This window comes from Littorina saxatilis, linkage group LG9 (genome assembly GCF_037325665.1).
Source record: "Littorina saxatilis isolate snail1 linkage group LG9, US_GU_Lsax_2.0, whole genome shotgun sequence".
NCBI lineage: Eukaryota > Metazoa > Mollusca > Gastropoda > Littorinimorpha > Littorinidae > Littorina > Littorina saxatilis.
Genome location: NC_090253.1, coordinates 27311970 through 27339794, shown reverse-complemented (window position 1 = coordinate 27339794; position 27825 = coordinate 27311970). Strand labels below are relative to the sequence as shown.

General features: G+C 39.6%; 1 protein-coding gene and 1 long non-coding RNA gene across 2 annotated transcripts in view; one reads left to right on the top strand and one right to left on the bottom strand.

Annotated features, from left to right (window-relative positions):
* The window catches only part of LOC138975756 (sodium/calcium exchanger regulatory protein 1-like), a 22587-nt gene extending 464 nt beyond the window's left edge, over positions 1–22123 (bottom strand). The window contains exons 1-4 of the mRNA XM_070348503.1: positions 21962–22123; positions 17773–17945; positions 2385–2483; positions 1–1357 (exon numbers count right to left, since the gene is read on the bottom strand). The exon at positions 1–1357 is cut by the window's left edge and continues 464 nt beyond it. Of these exons, the coding sequence (XP_070204604.1) occupies positions 1298–1357; positions 2385–2483; positions 17773–17945; positions 21962–22037 (408 nt within the window). The 5' untranslated portion in view covers positions 22038–22123 and the 3' untranslated portion in view covers positions 1–1297. The remainder of the gene's footprint in view (positions 1358–2384; positions 2484–17772; positions 17946–21961) is intronic.
* Positions 9425–14647, top strand: LOC138975752 (uncharacterized). Its single transcript, XR_011458736.1, has 3 exons — positions 9425–9823; positions 10742–10861; positions 12183–14647. It is a non-coding gene; the product is annotated as an uncharacterized lncRNA (long non-coding RNA).
* Positions 22124–27825: the final 5702 nt, after the last annotated feature.

The window sequence follows — 27825 nt, the reverse complement described above, 5'->3', positions numbered from 1 at the left end:
GTACTATTCAGCGTCAAATACTAGTTGTTTGAATCTCATCTAGTCACATAACATTTTCCATCTTTTAGAGTTTCTCTAGTCTTCTTGCAACTGATCAACAGATCACATTTGAAGAATTGTCAGACGCATTTCCAAAATTCACGGATTTGATAGCTTACAGCATTCTTTTATCACTAAACATTGACGTGGTCCAATTGTAAGGTACATTTAAAATAGCTTAAATGGCCTTTCAATTCAAGTTGTATGTAAACATACTAATACACAACAGAATGTAGATACAGTAACAGTTTTACTGACACTTTTAACAATGTGTATGTATGACACAGCTAAAAATAGCAACATAACACTTGGAGATACAGCATTCTACAAGGAATGTCTATACACTCCAAAACAATTCAGCAGGTAAAACCAGCTGAAACACACACACAAAATATCAAAATACAGTACCATTTAGGTACATTGTAAATGAAAACGGAAGCTTCGCAAATGGTCAGATAAGATTGAGGAAACATCTGTGCTGTAACAGCAAAGTCTAACAATAACAAATACAGTGGTACCTGTGATGAAAGGACCCCTTTGGAATCAGGCCAAGTGTTCCTACATTGCAGGTGTCCTCTAATATGAAAGGCTTTACAGTACAAGTACCACACTACATCTTTTCCTACTTTCAGCAACCTCAAAACGTACCAATAGTTAAAAACTACTTGACCAACTAGATACAATCTTGGAAGCTTCATCCGTACATGCCTACATTTACAAACAAGATAGAACATTTTGTTTACGTGAAAACTGTCTAAAGACTGTGGAATATTGTGTCATAAATCCGAAACAACAAAAGTTGCTTCAAAATGTTATGTTCAAGAAGACAAATCACTTGATCTTGCCAAAAAAGGGCTTCTTCAAAGTGCACAACCACACATTCGTTAAGTTCTATTGTGAACATTTTAAAACCAGTGTAAAATTTAAGGGAAAAAAATCACACTGCAAAAATAGTTCACAAAGAGAAAAACAAAACCAGGAAATTCACCAATTGTCTCTCGCTCTTTAAAATGGTAACCTCTAGAAATCTGCAAACCCTATCCTTTCAACATCAACATTTGTTCGTCTATATGCTGCTGTTGCAACCACAGGCACTCATCACGAGCTAGGCGGGATCAAAGTGGGCAGGGCCTAATGCGCTCAACACTACTACTATTACCTTCACACACAAAAAAAGAAAAAAAGCTTTGTTTTGATTCCCCTGACTCAAAGACAATCCCCATGCGTAGAAAATCGGCACCACACACATGGTCCCATTTCAGCTGTCTCCTTGTTTTTCGTACACTCGAGTGCATGTTACCCCTTTTGCTGTTAGACACTGAAACAAACAAAAACAGAACACTTTGTTACTGCAAGCGCATGAAGTCAAAACTTAAGACCCTTCACCTGTACATTGACACTCAAATATGGAAGCAATGAATACATTTTTTATATATATATTAAAAAAATAATTTTGAAGTGTCTACATCCACATTATCAGCTTTATTCACATTGTGATATATATGCATGCCACTGCTTGGTTTTCCTTCAAACATTCATAAATGAACATAACTTGACTATGTTTATGTGCACAAGCAGTTACATGGGGCCATGAGATGAAACAGCACATCTCAGAAATTCCCAGTGGAAGGGAGAGAACTACATAATTACGTGCCTCACGTCTGTAAATCCAGAGCACAATGTGTTGAGGATACTGTAGACTTGCCTTGAAAACCGATGCTCAGTGACAGTGGAAAAGTGGAAAGATGAAAATCTTTATAATAAAAAAAATCTTCAAAAGCTAGTTTCCTCATTTAATGCTAATAGGGAGAAAATCAATTACAGTGATTAAGTTCTTCTGCCACAAATGGTACAAAATCAAAAAACAAGTTTCCCTGGAAATAAAAAAAAAAGTGTTTTCAAGAAATACATACATGTTTTTAGCATATATTTTCTTTTTAATAAAAAAAAAATGTTTCACACAAAATTGAGGAAAAGATAGATATTTGGATGGGACAGGCTTTGATGAAATCAGCAAATTTGCTGAAGAGTACAATGCCTGTTGTGTTTAGAGAAATAGCACAGAAAGAACAATTATCAGTAGCAAGACCCATCCAGTTTTGGAGGAACATTATTGAAACAAACAAACAAACACACAATCAAGAGTAGCAACAAACATTCAGTTTTTGAGGAACATCAGAGAATCACACACACACACACTCACACTTGTAACTGACCATGGTCATCTTGTTGCTGTCAAACTGTCTGGGTCCGGGCTGCCCTTCTGGTCCTGTACCAGCTACACACACACACACACACACACACACACACACACACACACACACACACACGCACTTGTAACTGACCATGGTCATCTTGTTGCCGTCAAACTGTCTGGTGATCATGGAGTCCGGGCTGCCCTTCTGGTCCTGTACCAGCTTCTGGCCATCCAGACTCACTGTGGTCTGAAAAGGTCAAACAACACTCTCACTTAGCGTGCAAAGCTTTCGCAAAACTGAAAAGTCCAACATCATGATTGTGTAATTTTTCATTTGTGTAGGGCACGTTATACAATGTATATAGGCAGTCGCGTCAGTTTGTGTCCTTATCATTTTAGTTTTATCAGTGTATCATGTTTAAATTGAATAAAATACTGATTAAATCTAAAGTCCAAAGATCATGTTAACACATTATTGCTGGTGGGATTTTGTGTGTGTGCAGAGCAGTGGCAAAGAAGAAAGAACAGATACAGTAGAACCCCCCTTTGAAGACCCCCCCCCCCCCCCCCCCCCCAAATTAAGATTTCCTCCTTTTTACAAGGCCTTTATTTTTCAGATTTTTTTATTATTCATAACCACTGTAAATTCATCTCCATTTGAAGACTCCTTTTTTTGTAAGACCTGATTTTGTCAGATTTTTTGACAGGTCTTAAAAGGATTAGGTTCCACTGTAGCGAGGATCATGTAAATTGGTAATTTCTGGTATGAGAAGAAATTGTCTTCTTGTTCTGTGTTGAGATTTGCAATCTGGAAATGAGACCCCAACTGGTCGTGGAAACCTATTTTTGTCCCATTGTTGTTCACTCTATAAACACACTACATGTACTGGTTTGAAATGGGCTAGCATGATCTGTTGAAACTGATATGACCCTGAAGAATTGATTTCCGTCCAAACAGAACCATCTGCCTTCCATGTTCCAAAATTTGGCCAAGGTGTTGTGTGTGTGTGTGAGTGTGTGTTCCCCTAACAATGCTTAATAAATACTTGTAAAAGGCAAAATCTGTGACAAACTATATATGTACAGCGTATTTTATTAGAAGTAGGTGTATCCTGAAGACAGCTATGTAAAATATAGGAGAGAAAAACAAGCCAAAACAGTTTACACAGGACCTGAAAACTGACCCTGTGGTTGTTTTGCAGCAGAGCTAAGAGCTTTTACAACCCACTGACACATTTATAAGCAACTGCAAGGAACACTTCATTGATTTTGAACTAACTTCAATTAATTGGCATTGTAAACTACGTGTCAGCAGTTAATCTCCATCAAAGGGCAGCTGTGTCCCAACGCAAGTGTATAAATGTAAATATAATACTGCACTGCATCCTACTAAATCTAAAGCAACTGGCATTTCTGTCTAATGCTTGTTCAAGCCATGTTGCAAATGGTCCACTGTTTTTGAGTGTTTGACGTAGCTGGCATGTTCGTTTATAACCCAGTGTAAAACTCAAATACTTGTTCAAGCTTGATGCGAAATGGGTCAACTGTTTCTGTGTGACAGAATGTTACATTTTGTGAAAACAACCAACAGTGTGAAAAAGAGCAGAGTTTACTAAGCAAACACACGAATCCAAGTGCATGTATGTCACGAACTCAAAGTTTGAAAGTACAAGAGCTCATTGGTCTAAAAATGCACATTTGCATACATTTGATTCATATAAGGCCTAAAAAAAAAAATAGGTGTGGTTACGGTAACCCGACCTACCCTATTTTTAGGGGCCGATCCTATAACTTTTTATTACATTTGTCAAAAAAAACCAAAAAAACAAACAAACCAAGTGCAAAAAACGCAATGAAAGCGAAAGCGCCCGTGTCGCACACTTATTTCCCTGTCAAGTAGGTTTAATTTGTACACATTAGAAAAAAAAGTTAAAAAAAAAAAAAAAAGTGATTGCCTACCTACCACCCTATTTTTTTTTGGCTATGTTACCGTAACCACACCTATTTTTTGGGGGGCCTAATGAAAATTCAGACATACAAAAAACAAACACCAAACCCAAGACATCAGCTGCACTCTAACTTGTACATGTAATAACAATTTCCAAGCATTGTAATGAGAACCATGTGATCTGGAAACATAATCTCAGCTAAAATCAGCTTTCCCCAGGCACTTTGTTCAACTCATTATGATTAAAATGATGGCGAATTTAAGACAGCAAAAATTAAAAGTGATAAAATGAGCGCTGCTGTGCATATGCCCCAAAGCTTCAACTGAAATCTGTCCTGCACATGACCATTGTGTATTCCTTTCTATTAAGTGGGTCAATCTGATTGTTTAAAGGGAGGCAATCACGTACACCACTACATATCTGCCTGGGCTTTTACCTAGGATAAGAGCATTTGTTGTCCAGTAGTGGAATGCATGAATGGAGACTATCAAGCTAGTTGGGAACTAAATCCAAAGTTCGAAACTATCGCTCTAGTGCGCAATGCATGGCACGATATTTTCAAATGTTCCGACCTAAGTTTAGTCCAGGCATCTTAGCCACTTTAGTGAAGGGAACGTTGAAGTGACAATGACTAGGTTTAAAATGTCCCTTATCAGAAAGTTCAACCTCATTCCTTTGATGTTTATTAAACACATTTTCATATAAAGTTGGCGCTTCATACGGAAAAATGGCTTTGAAATTGACCCAAATCCTTCTTTGGGCTCTGTAAATGTCGTTTGGGGGTATGGTTGTAAAATGGTATCTACTGGTCACCCCAATGTATAAACTGAAAACTCTTTCTGCACCAGAACACGCAGAAAGGATTGTATCTGCCTGATGTCTGATGCTTTTCAAAATCCCCAACCACTAACACCTTCAAAACGGACTTTAACTGACACTGTTGTTTTTCCCTATATAATCCTTACTATTTTTCCGAGACGTCGTCGTGTTGTGTATTTAGCTTGCCACAACCTCATACATGGTCCTAAAAGTTAAAGTTGAAGAAAATACTAAAGATAAATGAAAAAGCTGACGCAGTGTCATTCGCACCGTGAATCCCCCCATGGGAACATACTAAAGTCTGGTTCCAAATAGGCTCAATTTCCTTCTATTTCTTTGTATTTCTGCCTCGTAGGGGTAGGGGTGTTCAAACCAAAGGCACCTTTAAACCAAAATTCAAATCACACATCTTACAATACTAAGACACTCAGCAGTAAAAGGGTGTCTGCTGGTAAAAAATTCCAAACAATCCTAAAAGTACTTCACTACTAAAAGTGCTTTTAAAAAGAGTCGTTATTTTTCCCTCTATATTCAGTATTGTGTTTTCTGCGAACATGTAGTCTATTTAGATGGTTGTCGTGTGCACTTGAGTTGCTAAAGCGTTTTCAGTTGGGCATATGTCGAAAAGCAAAGAATTAGCCCTTTGAAAACCATCAGAACTGTCACACAAAAATAACATTTACCTATCTCACCAACTGACCAAACATAGGGCTTTTCCTTATGTATTATGTATTGTCGTGTTTTTTGTAGCATACTTGTGAAAACAGCCACCACTGTTGTAAATGATACTTTAAAGAGCATTATTTCATTTTTACAGTTGAAGGACAACCTGGACTGCCGTATATTACAGCTGTTTTACAATCAGCCAAAATTTTCTTAACAAACGTATGTTAAGAACAACTCCCATAGTGAAATTGAAGGAAAACAAATTGAAAATCCCCCTGCCTTAGAGGAGCTAAAGAATCAACAATAAACGACTGCATGGATAGCTTGATGCACGAATGCATTGCGGACATGTTTGTCTCCAACCAAGAGAAAGTTCAAAAAAATCCCTTTTGTGCTTCTTATTATACAGTGACGTCAAAGACAGCCTTTTCTGCTGTTCATACATTCAGGGGTTATGGTTACACTAAACGACGTAGTTGTAGACATACTGCCATCCAGATTTATTTTTTCCTTGCGAGCAGTCACAGGGTGTTTGTGCTGTCTGCCAACCGTTAGATGACCCCGCCCAAGTCTGTTAAGGGACCGTTTGACCGTTATAGAACGCGTCTTTTTGATTTTTTGGCACAGTTGGAAACGGTTGATTTTTATCCCTACCATTGTTTCCAAACATTATATAGGAATGTTTTGTGAACAACGGATAATAGCCGCTACTCGCATGTGTAGCAAAAGTGAGCGTACATACTCACCCTGGTCGTCCAGCCGTTGTCCGTTGCCCGTCTTTATCTGTCTGTACTGAACATTACCTTTGGATATTTCTCCAACGCTATGAAGTGAAGAAACACCAAATGTTGCAAAATGTTGTATGACCCCAAGAGCTCAAAAAAGATACTTGAGAACCTTGACCTTACCTTAAGGTCAAGGTCACAGGGAGAATGAATGTGGTCTAAAAACTGCAACATTTCACATTGTGCCAGTTTTCTGGAAAACAAATTAAAAACAGCGGGCTTAGTTTTGTATGGTATACAAGAAAAAGAAAGCCTTATCTTCTGATACCATTTTGGTTGACCTCGCTTCAATGTCAAGGTCACAGGAGTCCTTCAAAGTTGAATTGTATACATGTTTTGAAGTGACCTTGACCCTGAACTATGAAAAAAATCTTTCAAACTTCATAATTGTGTGGGACTATGTTATATACTGATATTGAGCCACATTTAGTCACATATCATCAAGGTCAAGGTCACTTTGCCCCTTATGAAATGTGACTGAAACGGGCAATTGAATCACTAAAAGTGACAATGTCTCTTTGTAGAAAGTGCCAATAAGTATGTTTATGCTTCCTATGTCTTGAATTGATAGCCTTGTGATGTGTGACCTTTGATGATCTTGACCTTGGCCAAAGGTCATGTGTAATTTGGTAGGAAAAATCTGTAAAACAGTTCTAATAGTGTACAATGTCCTTGCCAGCTTCAGTTGTTAGACCTTCACCTTCAAGGTCACCTGAAGGTCAAGGTCACTTTAAGACAAAGGTCAAGCATGAGAGTCGCATGGGCTTTGCTTTGTTAAGATTTTTTACCAAGACACATGGATTTCTTTACCCGGCTTGGTCACATTTTTCATAGGGGTCAATGTGACCTTGACCCTAACGATATGTGACCAGATGTGGCTCACTATGAAATTCTAACAAACGCCCCACTCAGTGTTTAAGTTTGTAAGAGATATCGTCCATAGTAAAGTTAAAGGGGCAAGCTCACATCAAAATATGTCTACAATTCAACTTTGAAGGGCTCCTCTGACCTTGACATTGAAGCGAGGTCAACCAAAATGGTATCAGAAGATAAGGCTTTCTTTTTCTTGTATACCATACAAAACTAAGCCCGCTGTTTTTAATTTGTTTTCCAGAAAACTGGCACAATGTGAAATTTTGCAGTTTTTAGACCACATTAATTCTCCCTGTGACCTTGACCTTATGGTAAGGTCAAGGTTCTCAAGTATCTTTTTTGAGCTCTTGGGGTCATACAACATTTTGCAACATTTGGTGTTTCTTCACTTCATAGCGTTGGAGAAATATCCAAAGGTAATGTTCAGTACAGACAGATAAAGACGGGCAACGGACAACGGCTGGACGACCAGGGTGAGTATGTACGCTCACTTTTGCTACACATGCGAGTAGCGGCTATTATCCGTTGTTCACAAAACATTCCTATATAATGTTTGGAAACAATGGTAGGGATAAAAATCAACCGTTTCCAACTGTGCCAAAAAATCAAAAAGACGCGTTCTATAACGGTCAAACGGTCCCTTAACAGACTTGGGCGGGGTCATCTAACGGTTGGCAGACAGCACAAACACCCTGTGACTGCTCGCAAGGAAAAAATAAATCTGGATGGCAGTATGGCTACAACTACGTCGTTTAGTGTAACCATAACCCCTGAATGTATGAACAGCAGAAAAGGCTGTCTTTGACGTCACTGTATAATAAGAAGCACAAAAGGGATTTTTTTGAACTTTCTCTTGGTTGGAGACAAACATGTCCGCAATGCATTCGTGCATCAAGCTATCCATGCAGTCGTTTATTGTTGATTCTTTAGCTCCTCTATGGCAGGGGGATTTTCAATTTGTTTTCCTTCAATTTCACTATGGGAGTTGTTCTTAACATACGTTTGTTAAGAAAATTTTGGCTGATTGTAAAACAGCTGTAATATACGGCAGTCCAGGTTGTCCTTCAACTGTAAAAATGAAATAATGCTCTTTAAAGTATCATTTACAACAGTGGTGGCTGTTTTCACAAGTATGCTACAAAAAACACGACAATACATAATACATAAGGAAAAGCCCTATGTTTGGTCAGTTGGTGAGATAGGTAAATGTTATTTTTGTGTGACAGTTCTGATGGTTTTCAAAGGGCTAATTCTTTGCTTTTCGACATATGCCCAACTGAAAACGCTTTAGCAACTCAAGTGCACACGACAACCATCTAAATAGACTACATGTTCGCAGAAAACACAATACTGAATATAGAGGGAAAAATAACGGCTCTTTTTAAAAGCACTTTTAGTAGTGAAGTACTTTTAGGATTGTTTGGAATTTTTTACCAGCAGACACCCTTTTACTGCTGAGTGTCTTAGTATTGTAAGATGTGTGATTTGAATTTTGGTTTAAAGGTGCCTTTGGTTTGAACACCCCTACCCCTACGAGGCAGAAATACAAAGAAATAGAAGGAAATTGAGCCTATTTGGAACCAGACTTTAGTATGTTCCCATGGGGGGATTCACGGTGCGAATGACACTGCGTCAGCTTTTTCATTTATCTTTAGTATTTTCTTCAACTTTAACTTTTAGGACCATGTATGAGGTTGTGGCAAGCTAAATACACAACACGACGACGTCTCGGAAAAATAGTAAGGATTATATAGGGAAAAACAACAGTGTCAGTTAAAGTCCGTTTTGAAGGTGTTAGTGGTTGGGGATTTTGAAAAGCATCAGACATCAGGCAGATACAATCCTTTCTGCGTGTTCTGGTGCAGAAAGAGTTTTCAGTTTATACATTGGGGTGACCAGTAGATACCATTTTACAACCATACCCCCAAACGACATTTACAGAGCCCAAAGAAGGATTTGGGTCAATTTCAAAGCCATTTTTCCGTATGAAGCGCCAACTTTATATGAAAATGTGTTTAATAAACATCAAAGGAATGAGGTTGAACTTTCTGATAAGGGACATTTTAAACCTAGTCATTGTCACTTCAACGTTGTTCTCTAATATGCCTGGACTATTGGTGACTAACTTGCCTAAATTTGGTCCTCCTCCGAGGAGGACCAAATTCCTTAGTTTCGAACTATTGCAAAAATACAAATGGCGGCCGCCATGACAGTCTTTGATTTTGCTGTACAAAAAAATCAAATATTCGGCAGTCCGACGCATGAACCAAAGAATGATGTCGACAAAGAAGTTGAAACATTGATTGCGCTTTGGAGGGGGTTCAAATACAAGTCGTGAAGTGACCGGCACAGCTGATTTGGGACACGATCTACCTTGAGTCGGGAGATTTGCTATGAACATTGACTAAATTTCCACTTTTTACATCAGCGACTGTACAAATTTGGCTTGTACATCTTCCTGTCGCCGATTTTAATCGGTTTGGATCATCCAACAGGTAAGAGCAAGATTCATCCGTTGTGTGCGTGTAGTTTGTGTGTCCCACGGTGTGTGTGTTCGTTTGTGCGACTCGGTGTGTGAGTGTGTGTCAGATTATATTGCAATAATACATCAGTTTGTTAGAAAGTGAGAGCAAGGGTAGATCTAGATCTATGGGCCAGGCAGTACTGTCTGAGTGTCTCCGAAACCGTGTTCAGTGTCATAGGAAAATAGGCCTACGAGCCATTGTGTAGTGGTGACGATGAAAGATACAGTTGTTGTTTTTCTGACAGTGACATTGACAATGAACGATCGTCAATGCATCAATGATTATGCACAGCAGCATCGGTTACTTCGGAACTGTGCACTGTTGACTGAATTTCCCACGGTGGAGCAATGAACAGTAGACACTAAAACAAAGCTAATCTAATGCATTGAAGCATCGCTGTAGATCTATCTCATTCAACTAACAATATAATGCAGTGAATGGCAAATCTATCTCTGAATGAACTGTTGTGTATCCTTATTTGCTGTAAATGTCCTGGCTCACACTGCACTCCCAACATTAGAAGTATGTTTTCTAAGCTGAATGCATACATGTATAATTTGATATAGTAAGTGTGTAAAGCCAAGAGTAACACTAACTGGCCCAAAACAATTTTTGTGTGTATACAAATGAAGAAAGAAACTGACTTCACTTGAATCACTGCCACTGAAAGTGTGTCTATTGTGTATTTTTAGAAGGGTTATTCAAGAATGACTTATTTTTCTGTTTAAATACTTGATATTTACTCTGCATGAACAGAGTCAGAGGTAAATGCTGCTGTATAAACTATGATTGTGAAAGAGGGAATAAAAGAATCAATGAGCGAGTGGTTTAATTATAATACAGTTATTATTTATTGTTAATTAATTATTTTATGGTGTGTTTTTTCAGGCCTCCTAAGAAACCAGAGATGATGTGTGATGAAGTGTTCACACAGCTCTTGCATTCAGATATATATCTGGAGAGGATTCAGACTGAGTGGACATGCTGCTTTACAGACTACCATGAAGAGTAAGTCACAAATTTCTGTACCACTACCAAGTACCTGCTTGTGCCTATTAAATTGTTATTGTAAAATTGATTTATGATATGTAAATTGGCACTGGTGATAGTAGTTTGAAGCTGTGTAGATGTTTTTGGCAGACTTTTGTACGTTGTGTTGTAAAGAGATCTGCGTTTCACATTAGATGCACTTACATTTACAATCTAGATAGATACATTCAGCTATGTCAACACTTGTTACATCTGAATCTGAGAGTAGTGGCAGGAGATGCAAGTTTATTGACACAAAAACATTACGGCTTTGTATAAAATAAATTCTTACATCTGTATGTATCCTTGCATAGTACAATTTGTACTATTTATACAAAATGGTACATAAAGCTTGGTTTTAGTTCTCTTTCTCTTCTCAAATCCTTTGCCACTATTCTTAAAGTAAATTACACAGTGTGAATGAACTAATGCAGCACAGGAAAGTAAAACAAAATTGCAAGATAAAATGAAATCATTACTAATTTACTGGAATTATTTTAAAGGCACATACAGTTATTCTTCCCTTGGCTCACCATCCTAGATCTTGCCAGGCTTTGGAATAAGAATGAATCTGTTCACTCGGATACTTCTACATTCAACACCCTGGCTTCTTCCTGCTCAGAGTTAGATTTTGTTGTGGAAACCACTCTCAGATTAACAAAAATGTTACTTCTTTACTTTTGAGAAATTCGTTCATAAACAAAATTCAACTATGCACATGAAGCAGTCACTGACTGTCAGGGTGTCAATATTTTATGTGTCTGGGTGAAGTTATGTTCCTATCCCATGTACAACTGGCCAGATCTGAAATGGCCAAAATCAATGGGATCAACACACATCCCCAGAATCTTCATCACTGGAAAATGTGGTGGGTTGAATGTATTTTAATAAAAAGGCTGACAGGCGAGTGCTTTGGATCCTGAAAGTTCTGTTTTGGACTGAAATCGAGACACATTTCCCAATGAAACTCAAACTGTATAGTGTTGATGCTGAAGAGCGAAAGTGTGTGGGTTGAGGGCACACTTGTTTTTGACTAAAATCGAGAAACATTTCTGCCGAGCACAAAGTTCATACACGCACAGATTTTTTTAATAGTTTAGATTACAATATCACACACACCATCCCCGATCCCAATGGTCATGTGAAGAGCAAGTGCTTCCTCACCCCCCTCCCCACACACACACACACAGCTCAACACATACACACCTTCTCCCCCCAACACACACCCTCCCCTCGCTAACCAAAACCCATCCCCGTGAATACTGAAGGTGCTCAGTTATATGTTTTCTTTATTTTTCAGGAAGGACCGCTACATTAAGGGAAGGCTGTTTGCACCTTGGTTCCTGGGTTCGCTGGGGACGATGATCAAATTCAGAGTACCATCACAATTCTGTGCTTTTCCATCTGATTCGGCTGAGAATGCTTGCAGAGGTTTCTACACTACCCGTCATAAAAAGTAGGCAGATGCGTTTGAGGGCAGATCTTACTGATGAGGCTGTTGATTGAAAAACCAAGTATATGACTGAAAAGGCCATTAATTTCCCTACTTTATTCAGAAACAAAATTGGGTTTTCATGACGTAGTGTCTATGCAGTGAAACCTGCAACACAGACACCCCCCCCCCCCCCTCCCACAAATCAAATTCACAAAATCAAGCTTCCCGTGTTAAAATCAACAACATAAATCAGAACAACTAAACCGAAACATGTTTTGCATGTCATTAGACAGAACAATCAAATCTTTATCCAAAACAGTCCGTTTTGTTCACATATATCTTGTCTAACATGAATGCTATGGCATGCTGAGCGTGTAGTTGTCAATCCTCTCAGTTTTTGAAGTCGTTTTAGCGGGTAATGAGACCAAAAATGGTACATTTCAGAACTCCTCAACGCATTGTCTTAAAACTTGTCAGTGATTTGGGCTAACACATGTCGTTAAGTACACACGGAATCTCAAGTCATGTGAGATATTAGTTCTACTGTTGCGCGACATGCCAGAACGAATTTTAAAAATAAAAATGTACCCTGTCCAATGAACTGAATTTGTAAAAAAAATTAGCATGCATTAAGAAAAATGAAAGCTTCAATTTACCTTTAATTTCATACATTTTCAACTATGACTGTTCACAGCGCACTTGTACGCACACACACATTCTTGGAAAATGCTCTTTCAAGAGCCATGATCAGTTAAGCGTGTCAGCCGTGAGCTTTTCTAGGCGTAGGCCTACATTTGCGCTCAGCGCTCTGAATTGAGGCAAAATATTAATGTTCGCGTTGAAATCCTCATACCGCCAATGTCTGATAAAATATGTACATGAAATTTAATTGTGTGGCGCATCTGTTATTGTTCTTGAAGATAACAACAAATTAATTGTTTTTCAATGAGTCAGCGAAGACCTACCATCAATTTAAGAACTCTTTCTGGCATGTCAATTAACAGCAGACTAATGTCTCAAATGACTTTAAAATCCGTATGAACTTTCCCACATGTGTTACTACTGTTAGCACAAATCACCGCAACGTTGAAGGCAATGCGTTGAGGAGTTACGAAAACGTACCGGTTTTTGTCTCATTACCCACTAAAACTGCCTTTTACAGCTTCTCAGAGGAATGACACCTACACAAATCAACATGCCTTAATGTCAGTGTTAGACCAGATATGTGAACAAAACTGACTGATTTGGATGCAGATTTGATTGTTTTTTCTATTGACGTGCAGAAGATGTTTTGTTTTGGCAGTTCTGATTTTTTGTCAATTTTAACGCGGGAACATTGATTTTGCGAATTTGATTTTGCAGGGTGTCTGTGTTGTATGTTCCACTGTATAAACACTATGTCATATAAACCCAATCTGCTTTCTGAATAGGTTTGGGGAATGAATGGCTTTTTTTAGTCATATACAGGATAAACCAAAAAAATGTAACACTAAAACAATGCTAATAACTTCTACATCTGTTGACCGAATCACTTTATTTTTAAGGTACATAAACCGCAGCCAGTGCATGACCCTTCCACAAAGTGGACATTTTGTAGATCAAATGTAACTGGTCAAATGGTCTGACTTTTGTGCTCTATTTCAAAAAATAAATTCCAACTTCGGCGGTCGATTCACTAAAACGAAGTTTGACCATGAACAGTATCAATACTTACTTAATTTAAACCCTCCAGACTTTTAGCTTTTATATTATCTGAATGTCTGAGTATACACCCCCTAGATCATCGGTGACCTGAAGAAAGCAGTTATATACTCATAGACAGACGCGTGTGAAGCATGTTTAAATGTGGAGTACGCTCATTTAAAACAAAAATACACCAAGTTTGTTTGAGAATACTCCAAGTCCAAAACAGGGATTCCCAGGTCTGAATGTTGATTAAGGTATACTTTTGTGATTCGAATTGCCCCGAATGTTACAATCTTGAGCGCTTAGATCGGGCAAGTTTCGCTACCGCTCAATTTTAAAACCCGTACCGTTGAGTCGATCCCCAAAATTGGGAACTTAATTTAAAATTGCACAAAAGTCAGCCTATTTGATCTTCAAAATTGTCACTTTGTAGAAGGGTCATGCATAGGCTGAAGTTTATGTCCACAAATGTAGGTTATTAACTTGTTGTGGGTTGCATTGTTTTTGGGTCAACCTGTATTTGGTTTTTTTAATAAACGGCCTCATCATAAAGATTTGCCCTCAAACGGATCTGCCTACTTTTTATGACGAGTATTATAGTTGGCTCAGTGGCTAAAGAAACATTCTACAGGATGAATAAACAAACAAAAAAATCTCATGATTCTCTGTGTTTTAATGTGTGTGTGTGTGTGTGTTTTGGGGAGTTTGTTTTGGTTTTTAGTGAGAGGATGGCTGGTGGTTTGGATGGGGTGAAAAGCTGAGTGACACTGTGATTGTGGATAATTAAATTGTTGTTGCTGCTGTCAGTTTCAATGCACCGTTCTTCTTGCAAACGCCAAGTTTGGCTTACTATTTTATATCTGCATGGGCTCTTACATGAGGTTAGGCCATCTATACACTTTGATACATACCAAACATTTACATTCTGACTGGGTCATGTGCAAAGTTGGAATGTTTGAATGAATACATTTTGCGGATTGATGCCAGTAGAAGTTAAACAAATTAATTGATCAAACATTCCAACACTTCAAAGTAAACACACGTGTTTTTGACAGCTGATATATGTTAAAGTGGAGGGATGGTTTTATTCCACGTGAAGCCTGCATGCCACATCTGAGACGTTGAGCGAAATCGTTTACACAAAATATGCAATCATTGTTTATCATCATTTAAATTAAAACGTTCATACACAATGACACAACAAATGTTGTCGGAAACTCAAAAGAACACATGAAAGAATAAAACATGATCAATGCAGCAAAACGCGCCACTTGTACAGAGTGGGTTACAATTTCATTCTTTGTTTAATTTAGCCTTCACATTTCCCTTATCATATCTTATATTTTAACATCGTTCTGTTCTTGTCAGCTTGAAATGTTTGCAGTTTTTACTCACGAAACAGGTTAGTCTTCTGAAGTCAGTGCAACATCAAAGCTAAAATTTCACACATGAGATGCATTTTGATGATCAGCTCTACCATACCGAAGCAATGCATTTAAACTGGCGCAGATTAATTTTCAAATGATGTTCAAGCAACAGCTAGCTTCCTTATAGACAGAGTGTCTAAGTTACAAAATATAGTCATCTCAGTATCCAATTACCTCTGTTTCTTTGCTTGCTTAGAAGAACTTCTCAGAGTGTTTGCGGCATTCATCAAACAAGATCATACACATTAAAATATTGTCACTTCCTACTCATTGAATAATGTATTCATTGTATCTAATTATTCATGTTAAAGACCAGCACAAAATTGCAATCATTTAAATATGTCACTGACATAAAGTATTCTACCCGATCTGGAAAAAAGGAAGAAAATCATAAGTGCATGATTCAAATCACTGATGATGTCTTGTCTTTACATCTCACAATTCTTTTACTAGTTTATTTTGTAAGTAGAACACCAGGCCAAAACATTGTTGGCTCCTTTTGTATGACATCACACATTTTCAAGGATTTGCTTGCTAACTTGCTTGTTTCTTAATTTGTTTCATGATCGCTCCAAATTACATTCCTTCCTTTATCTGGCACTCTTGTTCTCAACTTTGTCCCTCCCTCTTAGCGGTTTAGAGAGAGAGAGTGAGTGTGTGTGTGTGTGTGTGTGTGTGTGTGTGTGTGTGTGTGTGTGTGTGTGTGTTAGTGTGTGCGTATGCCTGTGTGTGTGTGAGAGAGAGAGAGAGATAGAGACTGAGAGAAAGAAAGAGAGAGAGTTGATCTATTGTCTTGATTCCCTCATTCAATTTTCTTTTGTTGTATAGTGTAGAACTTAGACAGCTTCGTGACATACCTGTGGTGCGGTTTTATGGTCGTTTAACTCTCCATCGGTGAACCATGCAATTATTTCTCTTCAACGATTACTCGGTCTCTACTGACAACTCTAAACTCCACAAAACACGACTTTTTTCAGTTCAGAAATGTCAGTTTCGCTCCCATAAATTGAAACACAAACTTAAATACATCCATACATCATTGTCTGTTACAAAGTTCCAGCTTTGCTTTAAAATGCACAATCAGTATGAGGGACACGGACTTTTTCCCAGTACATACCGACTGAGCCATCACTCAAATCTTCGACGACACTGACTCAGCCTATATGCTGCGTACATCTCCCCGGTCGGGCAGTTTTAGCTCTCGTAATGTGCGGAAGAACTGAGAGAAACATTTGCGTTCTGCCTATGTTTGTCTTGTTTGCTCGCCAAAATAATATTGCATCGATCAACCACTCAAGTTCGCACTGTTACCATGCTCCCAATCCCATGCTGGTTTGTTTACCACTTTCGAAGGTGAAGAGTTCACCGCGCCTGCGCAATGACGGGGATTTCCCTATGACGTCACCTGAAAGTTATGACCTACTCTTTTAGCTGGTAACTAAGTAGTCTCGACCAAGTTCGCTCTCATGCATTGCAGACTGACTAAATCTTTAGTTACGAACTGCGTAGTTCGAACCTACGTTTAGTTGCTAACTATAATAGTCTCCATTCATGCATTCCACTACAGGACACACACCAAAAATGTACAATGTGATTTTGAGCCTTTTAGTTTTACTCTGTACAGAATGAGAATTATTTGCTTTGATAATTTTGCAGAATGTCATAACCACAGGTGTCACGTAAAAAATTATTACAGCAACAATTTCCAAGTCTGCACAGAAAACAGCCAGGCAGTAGAAATGTGGTATGTGTTCATGTGGAAGGATGCTCTTTTATCTCCTGTCAAAACCTGGACAGATCTGTGTAACAAATCACTTACATGGGAAAACATGGAACTATGTAAACTTGGAGAGTATAAAAATATCACGTCATTTCAGACAGGAATAAGATACATCAGAACCTGCCCTTGCGACCACCTCTCAAAAGCGACCACCTCTCAGAAGCGACCACCTCTCAGAAGCGACCACCTCTCAAAAGCGACCGCCTCTCAAAGCGACCGCCTCTCAAAAGCGACCACCTCTCAAAAAGCGACCACCTCTCAAAAGCGACCACCTCTCAAAAGCGACCACCTCTCAGAAGCGACCACCTCTCAAAAGTGACCACCTCTCAGAAGCGACCACCTCTCAAAAAGCGACCACCTCTCAAAAGCGACCACCTCTCAGAAGCGACCACCTGCCCACAACGACCACTCTGAAGGCTCCTAGACGAGTTTTCTCTTTTCGATAGCGACCACCTGTCTATAATTACCCCTTATCGTGGGTTAACTGAAAACATTATGATATTCACACACACTTGAGAACACAGACACACACAAACACAGGCACATGAAAACATTCCCTCACTTTCACTGCCCGCCCATCGATGGTGTTCTCCTCAAAGGGTTGGCCGACTGTGAACTTGAGTTCAGAGGTCTTGAAGGTGGTGATGGTCTTGATGTGCCAGTCGTCACCAGTCACAGTGATCTCCTGAGTTGGCTTCAGGCTTCCTGCAAGCTTGCGCATCACCAGTCCTACACCTGAAAGTACACAAGGCTATTAATATCAGCCAGTGGAACTCCCATTTTGAGACTTCCCCCTTTTTAAGACCTCGATTGTTTTCAATTTTCTGTTTATACCATCTGTTAATTTACCCCCATTTTGAGACTTCCCCCTTTTTAAGACCTCGATTGTTTTCAATTTTTTGTTTATACCATCTGTTAATTTACCCCCATTTTGAGACTTCCCCCTTTTTAAGACCTCGATTGTTTTCAATTTTCTGTTTATATCATCTGTTAATTTACCCCCATTTTGAGACTTCCCCCTTTTTAAGACTCTTCTTTTTAAGACCTGAATTTCTCAGAATTTTGGAGTTTCCTAAAGGGGGGTTCATCTGTAGTAAAGGTCTGTCCTGGTTTTTTTCGGGGTCCAAGCATGTCGTGGTGTAGCCAAATTAACAATGCAGTGCAACGCGATATGAAATTGTCTTTCAAGTAAAATGAAGAGAACACTGTTCCTTGTGATGAGACTCCTCTGAAGACAGGACACCTCCCAATAAAGGACCCCCTCCTCCTGCTGTCCCTTTGTCTCCAGATTACCTTTGCCAAAATATACTTGTCATGGAAGGACACCTGTATTGTAGAGACAGTTGGCTGGTACAAAGGGTGTCCTCTGTGTCGTTGTATGTATACACTATGTCTGTGTGCAACATTCAAAATCCCACACCTTCTGCAATGAGTTGAACTGGAAATGTGCTAAAAAGTCTACCAGCCTTTGCAAGCATTCAGCTTTAATGTGTCCACTCCAAGCGATTGAGGAGAAACAGTATTATCAGCCTTACTTTTGGTGCTTTCAGTTTCAACAGATTCAACGGCCTGAGTAATCTTTGTGGAGTGTACTCCCCCATGCAATGTGCAAATAGTGAGCTAAGTGGTTCTTACAATTTACATAGTGTTTGCGTAAATGTAGGTGTGTGTGTCAACACATGCAGTCAGCGTCATTCTTAAAGTTGCAGCAGAGTTGTCCGTACTTGGATCTCTGTATACAAAATGTACCTGTGAACTTTTGTATGTGGATGCACACATGCAAACCCTTTGCATTTTGACAATGATTGACAGCTCCTGATAGTAATAGAAGTCCATTCTGGACTGTGTGTGTGCTGCACTTGAATATACAGACACATGCAATTAGCGTGCCTCTCTGCACTGACACCTAACAGTTAACGAGGAGATCCAGGGATCGACAAGCAGCTCTTTAAATTCCTTCAAGTATTTGCATGAACATTTGCAAACAAGATAAACAGCCCTGCGCAATGTTTATCCTGCAAACTTAGTCCTGTTACAGACTGCAGGTAGAAGTTTAAAGTGCATTGAAGCAAACAATTCAGCATGTATAGTGTCTGTATTAGCCAGACTGTAGCTGCCATCAAATACTGTTTTCAGGACTTATTGCGGTTATTTAGACAGCCAGCGTCATAACACTGTAAACAGACCCATGTCCTCCAGTACAGGGCAAAACCTGGAGAGAGAGAGAGAGAGAGGCCGGGGAGAGAGGGGCAGACAGAGAGGGAGAGGGAGAGAGAGAAGAATGAGAGAGAGAGGGAGAGGGAGAGGGAGAGAGAGAAGAATGAGAGAGACTCAGACTCAGAACTTGATTACAAAAGGATAAAGGTTTTAGGCAAAGCCTATTCTTCCAACCTGTCCCTTATACAACACATAAAGACAGACGGACATAAAAATAAAAATTCAATCATATAAAATACAGAAATACATTGGATGGAATGCAACACAATGTGCATTTAAGGAATTACAATTTACATAAGGAGAACTCAAAGATTACAAAAAGAGAGGGAGAGAGAGAGAGAAGAATGAGAGAGAGGGGGAGAGAGAGAGAGAGGGGGGGGGGCAGAGGGAGAGAGAGGGACGAATGAGGGGGAGAGAGAAAGAGAGAGAAAAGATTTTTTTAAATGCAAATTTCTCTTTCTGAATGTTAAACCCGTGAAAGTAGCATGCATTCAACTACCCTGTAGTAAATCATTTTCAATTCAAAACATTATGTTGCTAAAAGTGCACACTTAACTAAACTTGCATAATGCAAGTTTTAAACTGATGGAAATTTGTGGCTTTTCTCTCTCTAGAAATCCTTCTCTCACAGATACAAGTATATATACATGTGTGTGCATGTGTTAACAGACAAAGAGCAGAAGCAGTATGAATAGGGAAGTCATGACACCAGATGAAACAGTCTACTCTAGTCATGCACAATGGCACGAACAATTAACCATCTTACCTCATTACCAGTATACCACCACATACTGAGATAAAGTACACAATGTACATACAGCGATTTGCAGCCGCACTACAAATGTACTGTAATCACTGTTGTTGAATTGTGTCATTATTCTAGATAGTCAGATGACTGCGCACCATGTGTATATATATATATATATCATATATGACACTGACAGCAATAAAAAGTTGTGCTACACGCATAATCTTATCCAATGAATGTGATACAGTGGGTATACCTGCAATTTGAGGCCCCTCTTGTAAGAGAACACCTCCAGCGAAAGGACACTTTCAGTGTTATTCTCAGGCTCAAGATAACGATAGATCAGATGGACCTGGATTGAAAATATATGTATTAAGGTCGAAATACCCTGGCTACAGAAACATTGTTCTGTCAGAAGACCTCCTATGTAAATCAATGTGACCATACTCGACCAGCCAAGGAACAATGTATCGGATCTATCAAAAAAGTGTGTGTCAGTGACCATATAATATACCGAGACCTGAGAACAACACTGCACGTTCTCTTGTTGCATTGTCTATTAGAGTGGAACCCTCCTTTTAACTTTAAGACCCCCCAATTTAAGTCTTCCCCCTTTCAAGACCTTAATTTGTTTTCTAAAATTTTCTGATCCCGACCCCTGTAAATTACCTCAATTGTATTTTATTAAATAATCCTTCCCTTTTATGACCTGGTTTTCTTTGATTAGTTTTAGGTCTTAAAAGGGGCGATGCACTGTAATTATCTTGACCAAATTACATCTGTCATGACAGGCCACCTGCAATACACCTGTGAGGACACTTTGTTTCAGCAGATCTCAAGGGTGTCCTTTCATGACAGACTGTACCACTGCACATGGTCATTAAAGATTCCAAAATAATTAATAATTTATCAATTCAAACAAGCATTTTCATCACACTCACAGCAATAAAGCCATACAAAATATACTGCAGCACAAACCACATGCACATGGAAGAAAACATACATGTACTGTGCATGTAGTTTGCAACCAAAATGTGTCTGTGTAGCACAAGGAATACTCACAGTTAAGTTTTTCTCAGCTTCACGGGATTGTATTTGTGGAGGATCTGTGGAGACCTTTAAATCGCATCTCCACCCAGTCTAGATCTAGGACTTATTTACATGCGCTCTTCCCTTCCGTTGATCAAATGCCAGAAGTGGTTTTTGAAAGTATTGTCACAAATACAGATACTGTACTGAGATACTATGACAATGGACTGTACATGTAGATACTATAATTCATGATGAATGAAAATTATCTAGTAATGATTTCGACCGCATTTATAGCAAACACGGAACCTCTACCTATCTCTAATCACGATCGACCGTGAACAGAATACCATTTCAAGTCATTGTGAATGTCCTGCCAAGTTGCCTGGTACGGATCGATCAAATTACTCAGTCTCATTAGCTGACTGCCAACTGTAGGATTCATGCAAGTACTACTAGTTGGCGATGCCCCAGTTTCCATCATCATCCTCGCTTACATTAAACCCTGCAAATACCTCACTGCTGAGCTTTCTCCATAGTATTAATTGTAAGTGGAAGTGGAAGAGACTCACGTGCACATTAGTAGGCTTGTAAGTTAAACACAGTGGGCACCTCGTCAGCCGGTCAGGCGACTGATCTCATCGCTACACACAATGGGAACTCCTTCACGCTCAAGAAAATCATGGCCTGAAGGGTGAATGAGAATCAAAGACAGCAAGAGAAAGTAAGATTTACCAACGAAAAAGCGATCACTTACCCACAGCTTTCATGTACTCGTCAAAGTTGTCTGTGTGGACGAGATTCCATGTGCCAGAAGCGAAGGCAGCCATCATGAATAACTTGCGGTTCCAGACAGACTACCCGCGCCTCGTGATGCAAGTTTTGAATGACAAGTAATCACATGGCCACTGCCAACCTGACCCCCCTATCACCGAATAGACTCGACTGGGCATGCGCGTTCAGCTGAATGTGTCGTCTGCTCTTTTGACTGAGGGGGTGGTTGTGATGATGGGGGCATTCGCAAACGTTTTTCAGATGCTTTTGATGGCGAACAGGGTAAGAAACAAGGACGGTGTTTTGAACATGCATTACCGTTTCATTTGGGGTCATCGTACTTCAAGTGACAGCATGATTTACCTGCACAACTGAAAGCGAACAAGCACTAACTGGGCACAATATCAGTTTCTTCCACGATGTGAAGAAGAAACTGAAAACATTATCGACGAATATCACAGAAAATGCTCGAAACAAAATGCTCGAAAGCACTTAAAATACAATAAAGAACCAAATCATATCGGTGCCGTGACTACTGCGGCACGGAACTAATTAACCTTTTTTGTCATTGTTAGTACGTACTGATTTTCTCTTGTGAGGTCGTTTTTGTCGATTTCTTCACAGAGTTTTTCTTGATCTATGATTTCTTGTACTTTCTGACATATAGCATAGATATAGATCTATGCATATAGTCAGTCCCGGGCCTTCACTCAGTGGCTCGACTGACTGGTTCAGTCTTTGCCTTCCGTATCAAGTGTTTACATTTACTGAGTCAATATGTGACGTGTGTGTGTCAGTGTCAGTCGTGTGTGTGTGTGTGTGTACTGTGTGTCAGTCAGTGTGTGCGCGGTCGTGTGTGTTTGCCGGTGTGTGCGGTGTCAGTGTCTGCCGGTGCGGGCCGTGTGTGTGGAGAAATTCTCGGTAAACTACCGAAGAGATGCTTATAAAACTATACATAACATGAATTCTTCCAGACAGTATTCTCAGCACGTTTTTTTGACTCACATGCGAAGCAAAAGTGAGTCTATGTACTCACCCGAGTCGTCCGTCCGTCCGTCCCCCCCGTCCGTCCGGACGTCCGTCCGGGTGTCCGGAAAACTTTAACGTTGAATATTTCTTGGACACTATTCAGTCTATCAGTACCAAATTTGGCAAGATGGTGTATGATGACAAGGCCCCAAAAAACATACATAGCATCTTGACCTTGCTTCAAGGTCAAGGTCGCAGGGGCCATAAATGTTGTCTAAAAACAGCTATTTTTCCCATTTTCTCTGAAGTTTTTGAGATTGAATACCTCACCTATATATGATATATAGGGCAAAGTAAGCCCCATCTTTTGATACCAGTTTGGTTTACCTTGCTTCAAGGTCAAGGTCACAGGAGCTCTTCAAAGTTGGATTGTATACATATTTTGAAGTGACCTTGACCCTGAACTATGGAAGATAACTGTTTCAAACTTAAAAATTATGTGGGGCACATGTTATGCTTTCATCATGAGACACATTTGGTCACATATGATCAAGGTCAAGGTCGCTTTGACCCTTATGAAATGTGACCAAAATAAGGTAGTGAACCACTAAAAGTGACCATATCTCATGGTAGAAAGAGCCAATAAGCACCATTGTACTTCCTATGTCTTGAATTAACAGCTTTGTGTTGCATGACCTTGGATGACCTTGACCTTGGGTCAAGGTCACATGTATTTTGGTAGGAAAAATGTGTAAAGCAGTTCTTAGTGTATGTCATTGCTAGGTTTAGTTATTCATGTAAAGGTCAAGGTCAAGCATGTGAGTCGTATGGGCTTTGCCCTTCTTGTTCAATTCTTTGATGACGTCATACTCGCCGCACTAAATTTACAACTGTGACAAAATTGAGGCCACACTGTGGTGCATTTTTCAAGCAAATTGCTGGAATTTTGTTTTGGTCAAACACTCAATTCTTTTACCCGGTCCAGACTATTGGATAATTCACTTCTGTTTGAAAGCTTACAAATTAATGGATTAATGTGTTAACCTTTGCCGTGCTTCCTGGGTTCACCTGTACCCAGAGACACACTAAAATCATTGTAACTCTGGAACCATTAAAGGTATCGTTTTGAAATTTTAAGTATCTCTCACACACCTAATTTGCTCTCTGTCTGCAAATTTTTAGTGTGTACATGACAAAACATCAGAATTAATTGATTATGATAATTTACATAAACACTACCGATGGCGCGGGTTCACACATACCCATACTTTTAAAGAGTAGTAGTGATTGTAACTATCCCTCTGCCGACGGCGCGGGTTCTGCTACACCCATAATTACCAAAGCGGCGGAACAGTGTCTGTCTGCCTGTTTGTCTCCAAGAGACTGTCTGTCTCTCTGTTTGTCTGTCCGTATCTCTCTGTCTGTATGTCTGTTGTCAGTTGCTCTGTCTGTCTGTCTGTCTATCCGTCTATCTGACTGTCTGTCTCTGTCTCTGTCTCTCTCTGTCTGTCTCTCTCTCTGTCTGTCTCTCTCTCTGTCTCTCTCTCTCTGTCTCTCTCTCTTAGTCTCTCTCTCTGTCTCTCTCTCTTAGTCTCTCTCTCTGTCTCTCTTTCTTAGTCTCTCTCTCTCTCTCTTTCTTAGTCTCTCTCTCTCTCTCTTTCTTAGTCTCTCTCTCTCTTAGTCTCTCTCTCTCTTTCTTAGTATCTCTCTCTCTCTCTCTTTCTTAGCCAGTCTCTCTCTCTCTTTCTTAGTCTCTCTCTCTCTCTTTTTCTTAGTCTCTCTCTCTCTCTTTCTTAGTCTCTCTCTCTCTCTCTCTCTCTTAGTCTCTCTCTCTCTCTTTCTTAGTCTCTCTCTTAGTTTCTCTCTCTTTCTTAGTCTCTCTTTCTCTCTCTCTCTTTCTTAGTCTCTCTCTCTCTCTTTCTTAGTCTCTCTCTCTCTCTCTTTTTTAGTCTCTCTCTCTCTTTCTTAGTCTCTCTCTCTTTCTTAGTCTCTCTCTCTCTTTCTTAGTCTCTCTCTCTCTCTCTCTCTAGCTCTTTCTTAGTCTCTCTCTCTCTTTCTCTTTCTTAGTCTCTCTCTCTTAGTCTCTCTCTCTCTCTTTCTTAGTCTCCCTCTCTCTCTTTCTTAGTCTCTCTCTCTCTCTTTCTTAGTCTCTCTCTCTCTCTTTCTTAGTCTCTCTCTCTTTCTTAGTCTCTCTCAGTCTCTCTTTCTTAGTCTCTCTCTCTCTCTCTTTCTTAGTCTCTCTCTCTCTCTCTTTCTTAGTCTCTCTCTCTCTTTCTTAGTCTCTCTCTCTTAGTCTCTCTCTCTCTTTCTTAGTCTCTCTCTCTCTCTCTCTTAGTCTCTCTCTCTTTCTTAGTCTCTCTTTCTCTCTCTTAGTCTCTCTCTTAGTCTCTCTCTCTTTTTTAGTCTCTCTCTCTTTCTTAGTCTCTCTCTCTTTCTTAGTCTCTCTCTCTCTCTCTCTCTCTTTCTTAGTCTCTCTCTCTCTCTTTCTTAGTCTCTCTCTCTCTCTTTCTTAGTCTCTCTCTCTCTTTCTTAGTCTCTCTCTCTCTTTCTTTGTCTCTCTCTCTCTCTTTCTTAGTCTCTCTCTTTCTTAGTCTCCCTCTCTCTCTTTCTTAGTCTCTCTCTCTCTCTTTCTTAGTCTCTCTCTGTCTCTTTCTTAGTCTCTCTCTGTCTCTTTCTTAGTCTCTCTCTCTCTTTCTTAGTCTCTCTCTCTCTCTCTTTCTTAGTCTCTCTCTCTCTCTTTATTTGTCTCTCTCTCTTTATTTGTCTCTCTCTCTCTATCTTTCTTAGTCTCTCTCTCTTTCTTAGTATCTCTCTCTCTCTTTCTTAGTCTCTCTCTCTTTCTTAGTCTCTCTCTCTTTATTAGTCTCTCTCTCTCTTTCTTAGTCTCTCTCTCTTTCTTAGTCTCTCTCTTTCTTAGTCTCTCTCTCTCTTTCTTAGTCTCTCTCTCTCTCTCTCTTTCTTAGTCTTCCTCTCTCTCTCTTTCTTAGTCTCTCTCTCTCTCTTTCTTAGTCTCTCACTCTCTTTTTTAGACTCTCTCTCTCTTTCTTAGTCTCTCTCTCTCTCTTTCTTAGTCTCTCTCTCTCTTTCTTAGTCTCTCTCTCTCTCTTTCTTAGTCTCTCTCTCTCTCTTTCTTAGTCTCTCTCTCTCTCTCTCTCTCTCTTTCTTAGTCTCCCAGTCTCTCTCAGTCTCTCCCTCCCCCTCTCCCTCCCCCTCTCCCTCCCCTGCAAGAGGTCGGTGAAGGGAGAAACTCGATGCAACCACTGAAGTAGCGCTGTGGGTTTCCCTGAACCCACCCCGTCGTTAGAGAAATAAACGGTAAAAACCCTCTTTCAAATGTATGGGTTCAGACAAACCCGCATCGTCGTTAGAGGAATAAACGGTAAAAACCCTCTTTCAAATGTATGGGTTCAGACAAACCCGCATCGTCGGGAGTGTGTAGTCAAAAGCGGCATCCGGCAACTCTAAACAATTTTTTTTTTTATAGTGACATGCTGTACCGATTCACACAAAATACTTAGTGGCAGGGAACACTTATTCAAACCGAACAACTGGCTGGGCAAAAGCTCACAAATAAAAGTCATCTGCTGTTCACGAGTGGGGGAGGCAACCTCTCGCGGGACTCCATTTAGCAGCCACTTCCTGTCGTTGTAATGATACTGGTAAGGAGTTGACCCAAAACGGGATCATCAAAAGGAGATTGACCGCGACCGACTTGTGCAAGCAAAGGGAAGCTACCATTGAACGATGGTCAAAGGTCACACCGAATGTAAATGGACACTGGCTTCAAACGAGAAAGTTCAAGGTCCAACTGAATTCAAAAGCATTCTGGCTTGTTCCTTTTATAATAGTCACTACTGTTATTTCTCCCAGCGTTCAAACCCACTAAACGAATCATCTTGAGTGTTTTCGTGTCAGCGTTGTCTTTTCCGATTTAAAAAAATTAACAAAAACTGAACTAACGCACTGGACAACTAAACAAAAATTTAAAACAAGTCGCGTAAGGCGAAAATACAATATTTAGTCAAGTAGCTGCCATTTTTCAGCAAGACCGTATACTCGTAGCATCGTCAGTCCACCGCTCACGGCAAAGGCAGTGAAATTGACAAGAAGAGCGGGGTAGTAGTTGCGCTAAGAAGGATAGCACGCTATTCTGTACCTCTCTTTGTTTTAACTTTCTGAGCGTGTTTTTAATCCAAACATATCATATCTATATGTTTTTGGAATCAGGAACCGACAAGGAATAAGATGAAAGTGTTTTTAAATTGATTTGGACAATTTAATTTTGATAATAATGTTTATATATTTAATTTTCAGAGCTTGTTTTTAATCCGAATAAAACATATTTATATGTTTTTGGAATCAGCAAATGATGGAGAATAAGATAAACGTAAATTTGGATCGTTTTATAAATTTTTATTTTTTTTTTACAATTTTCCGATTTTTAATGACCAAAGTCATTAATTAATTTTTAAGCCACCAAGCTGAAATGCAATACCGAACCCCGGGCGTCGTCGAAGATTACTTGACCAAAATTTCAACCAATTTGGTTGAAAAATGAGGGCGTGACAGTGCCGCCTCAACTTTCACGAAAAGCCGGATATGACGTCATCAAAGACATTTATCAAAAAAATGAAAAAAACGTTCGGGGATTTCATACCCAGGAACTCTCATGTCAAATTTCATAAAGATCGGTCCAGTAGTTTAGTCTGAATCGCTCTACACACACACACACACACACACACAGACACACAGACACACAGACACACACACGCACATACACCACGACCCTCGTTTCGATTCCCCCTCGATGTTAAAATATTTAGTCAAAACTTGACTAAATATAAAAAAAGAGGGGAAAAAACACCTAACTTCAGTGGT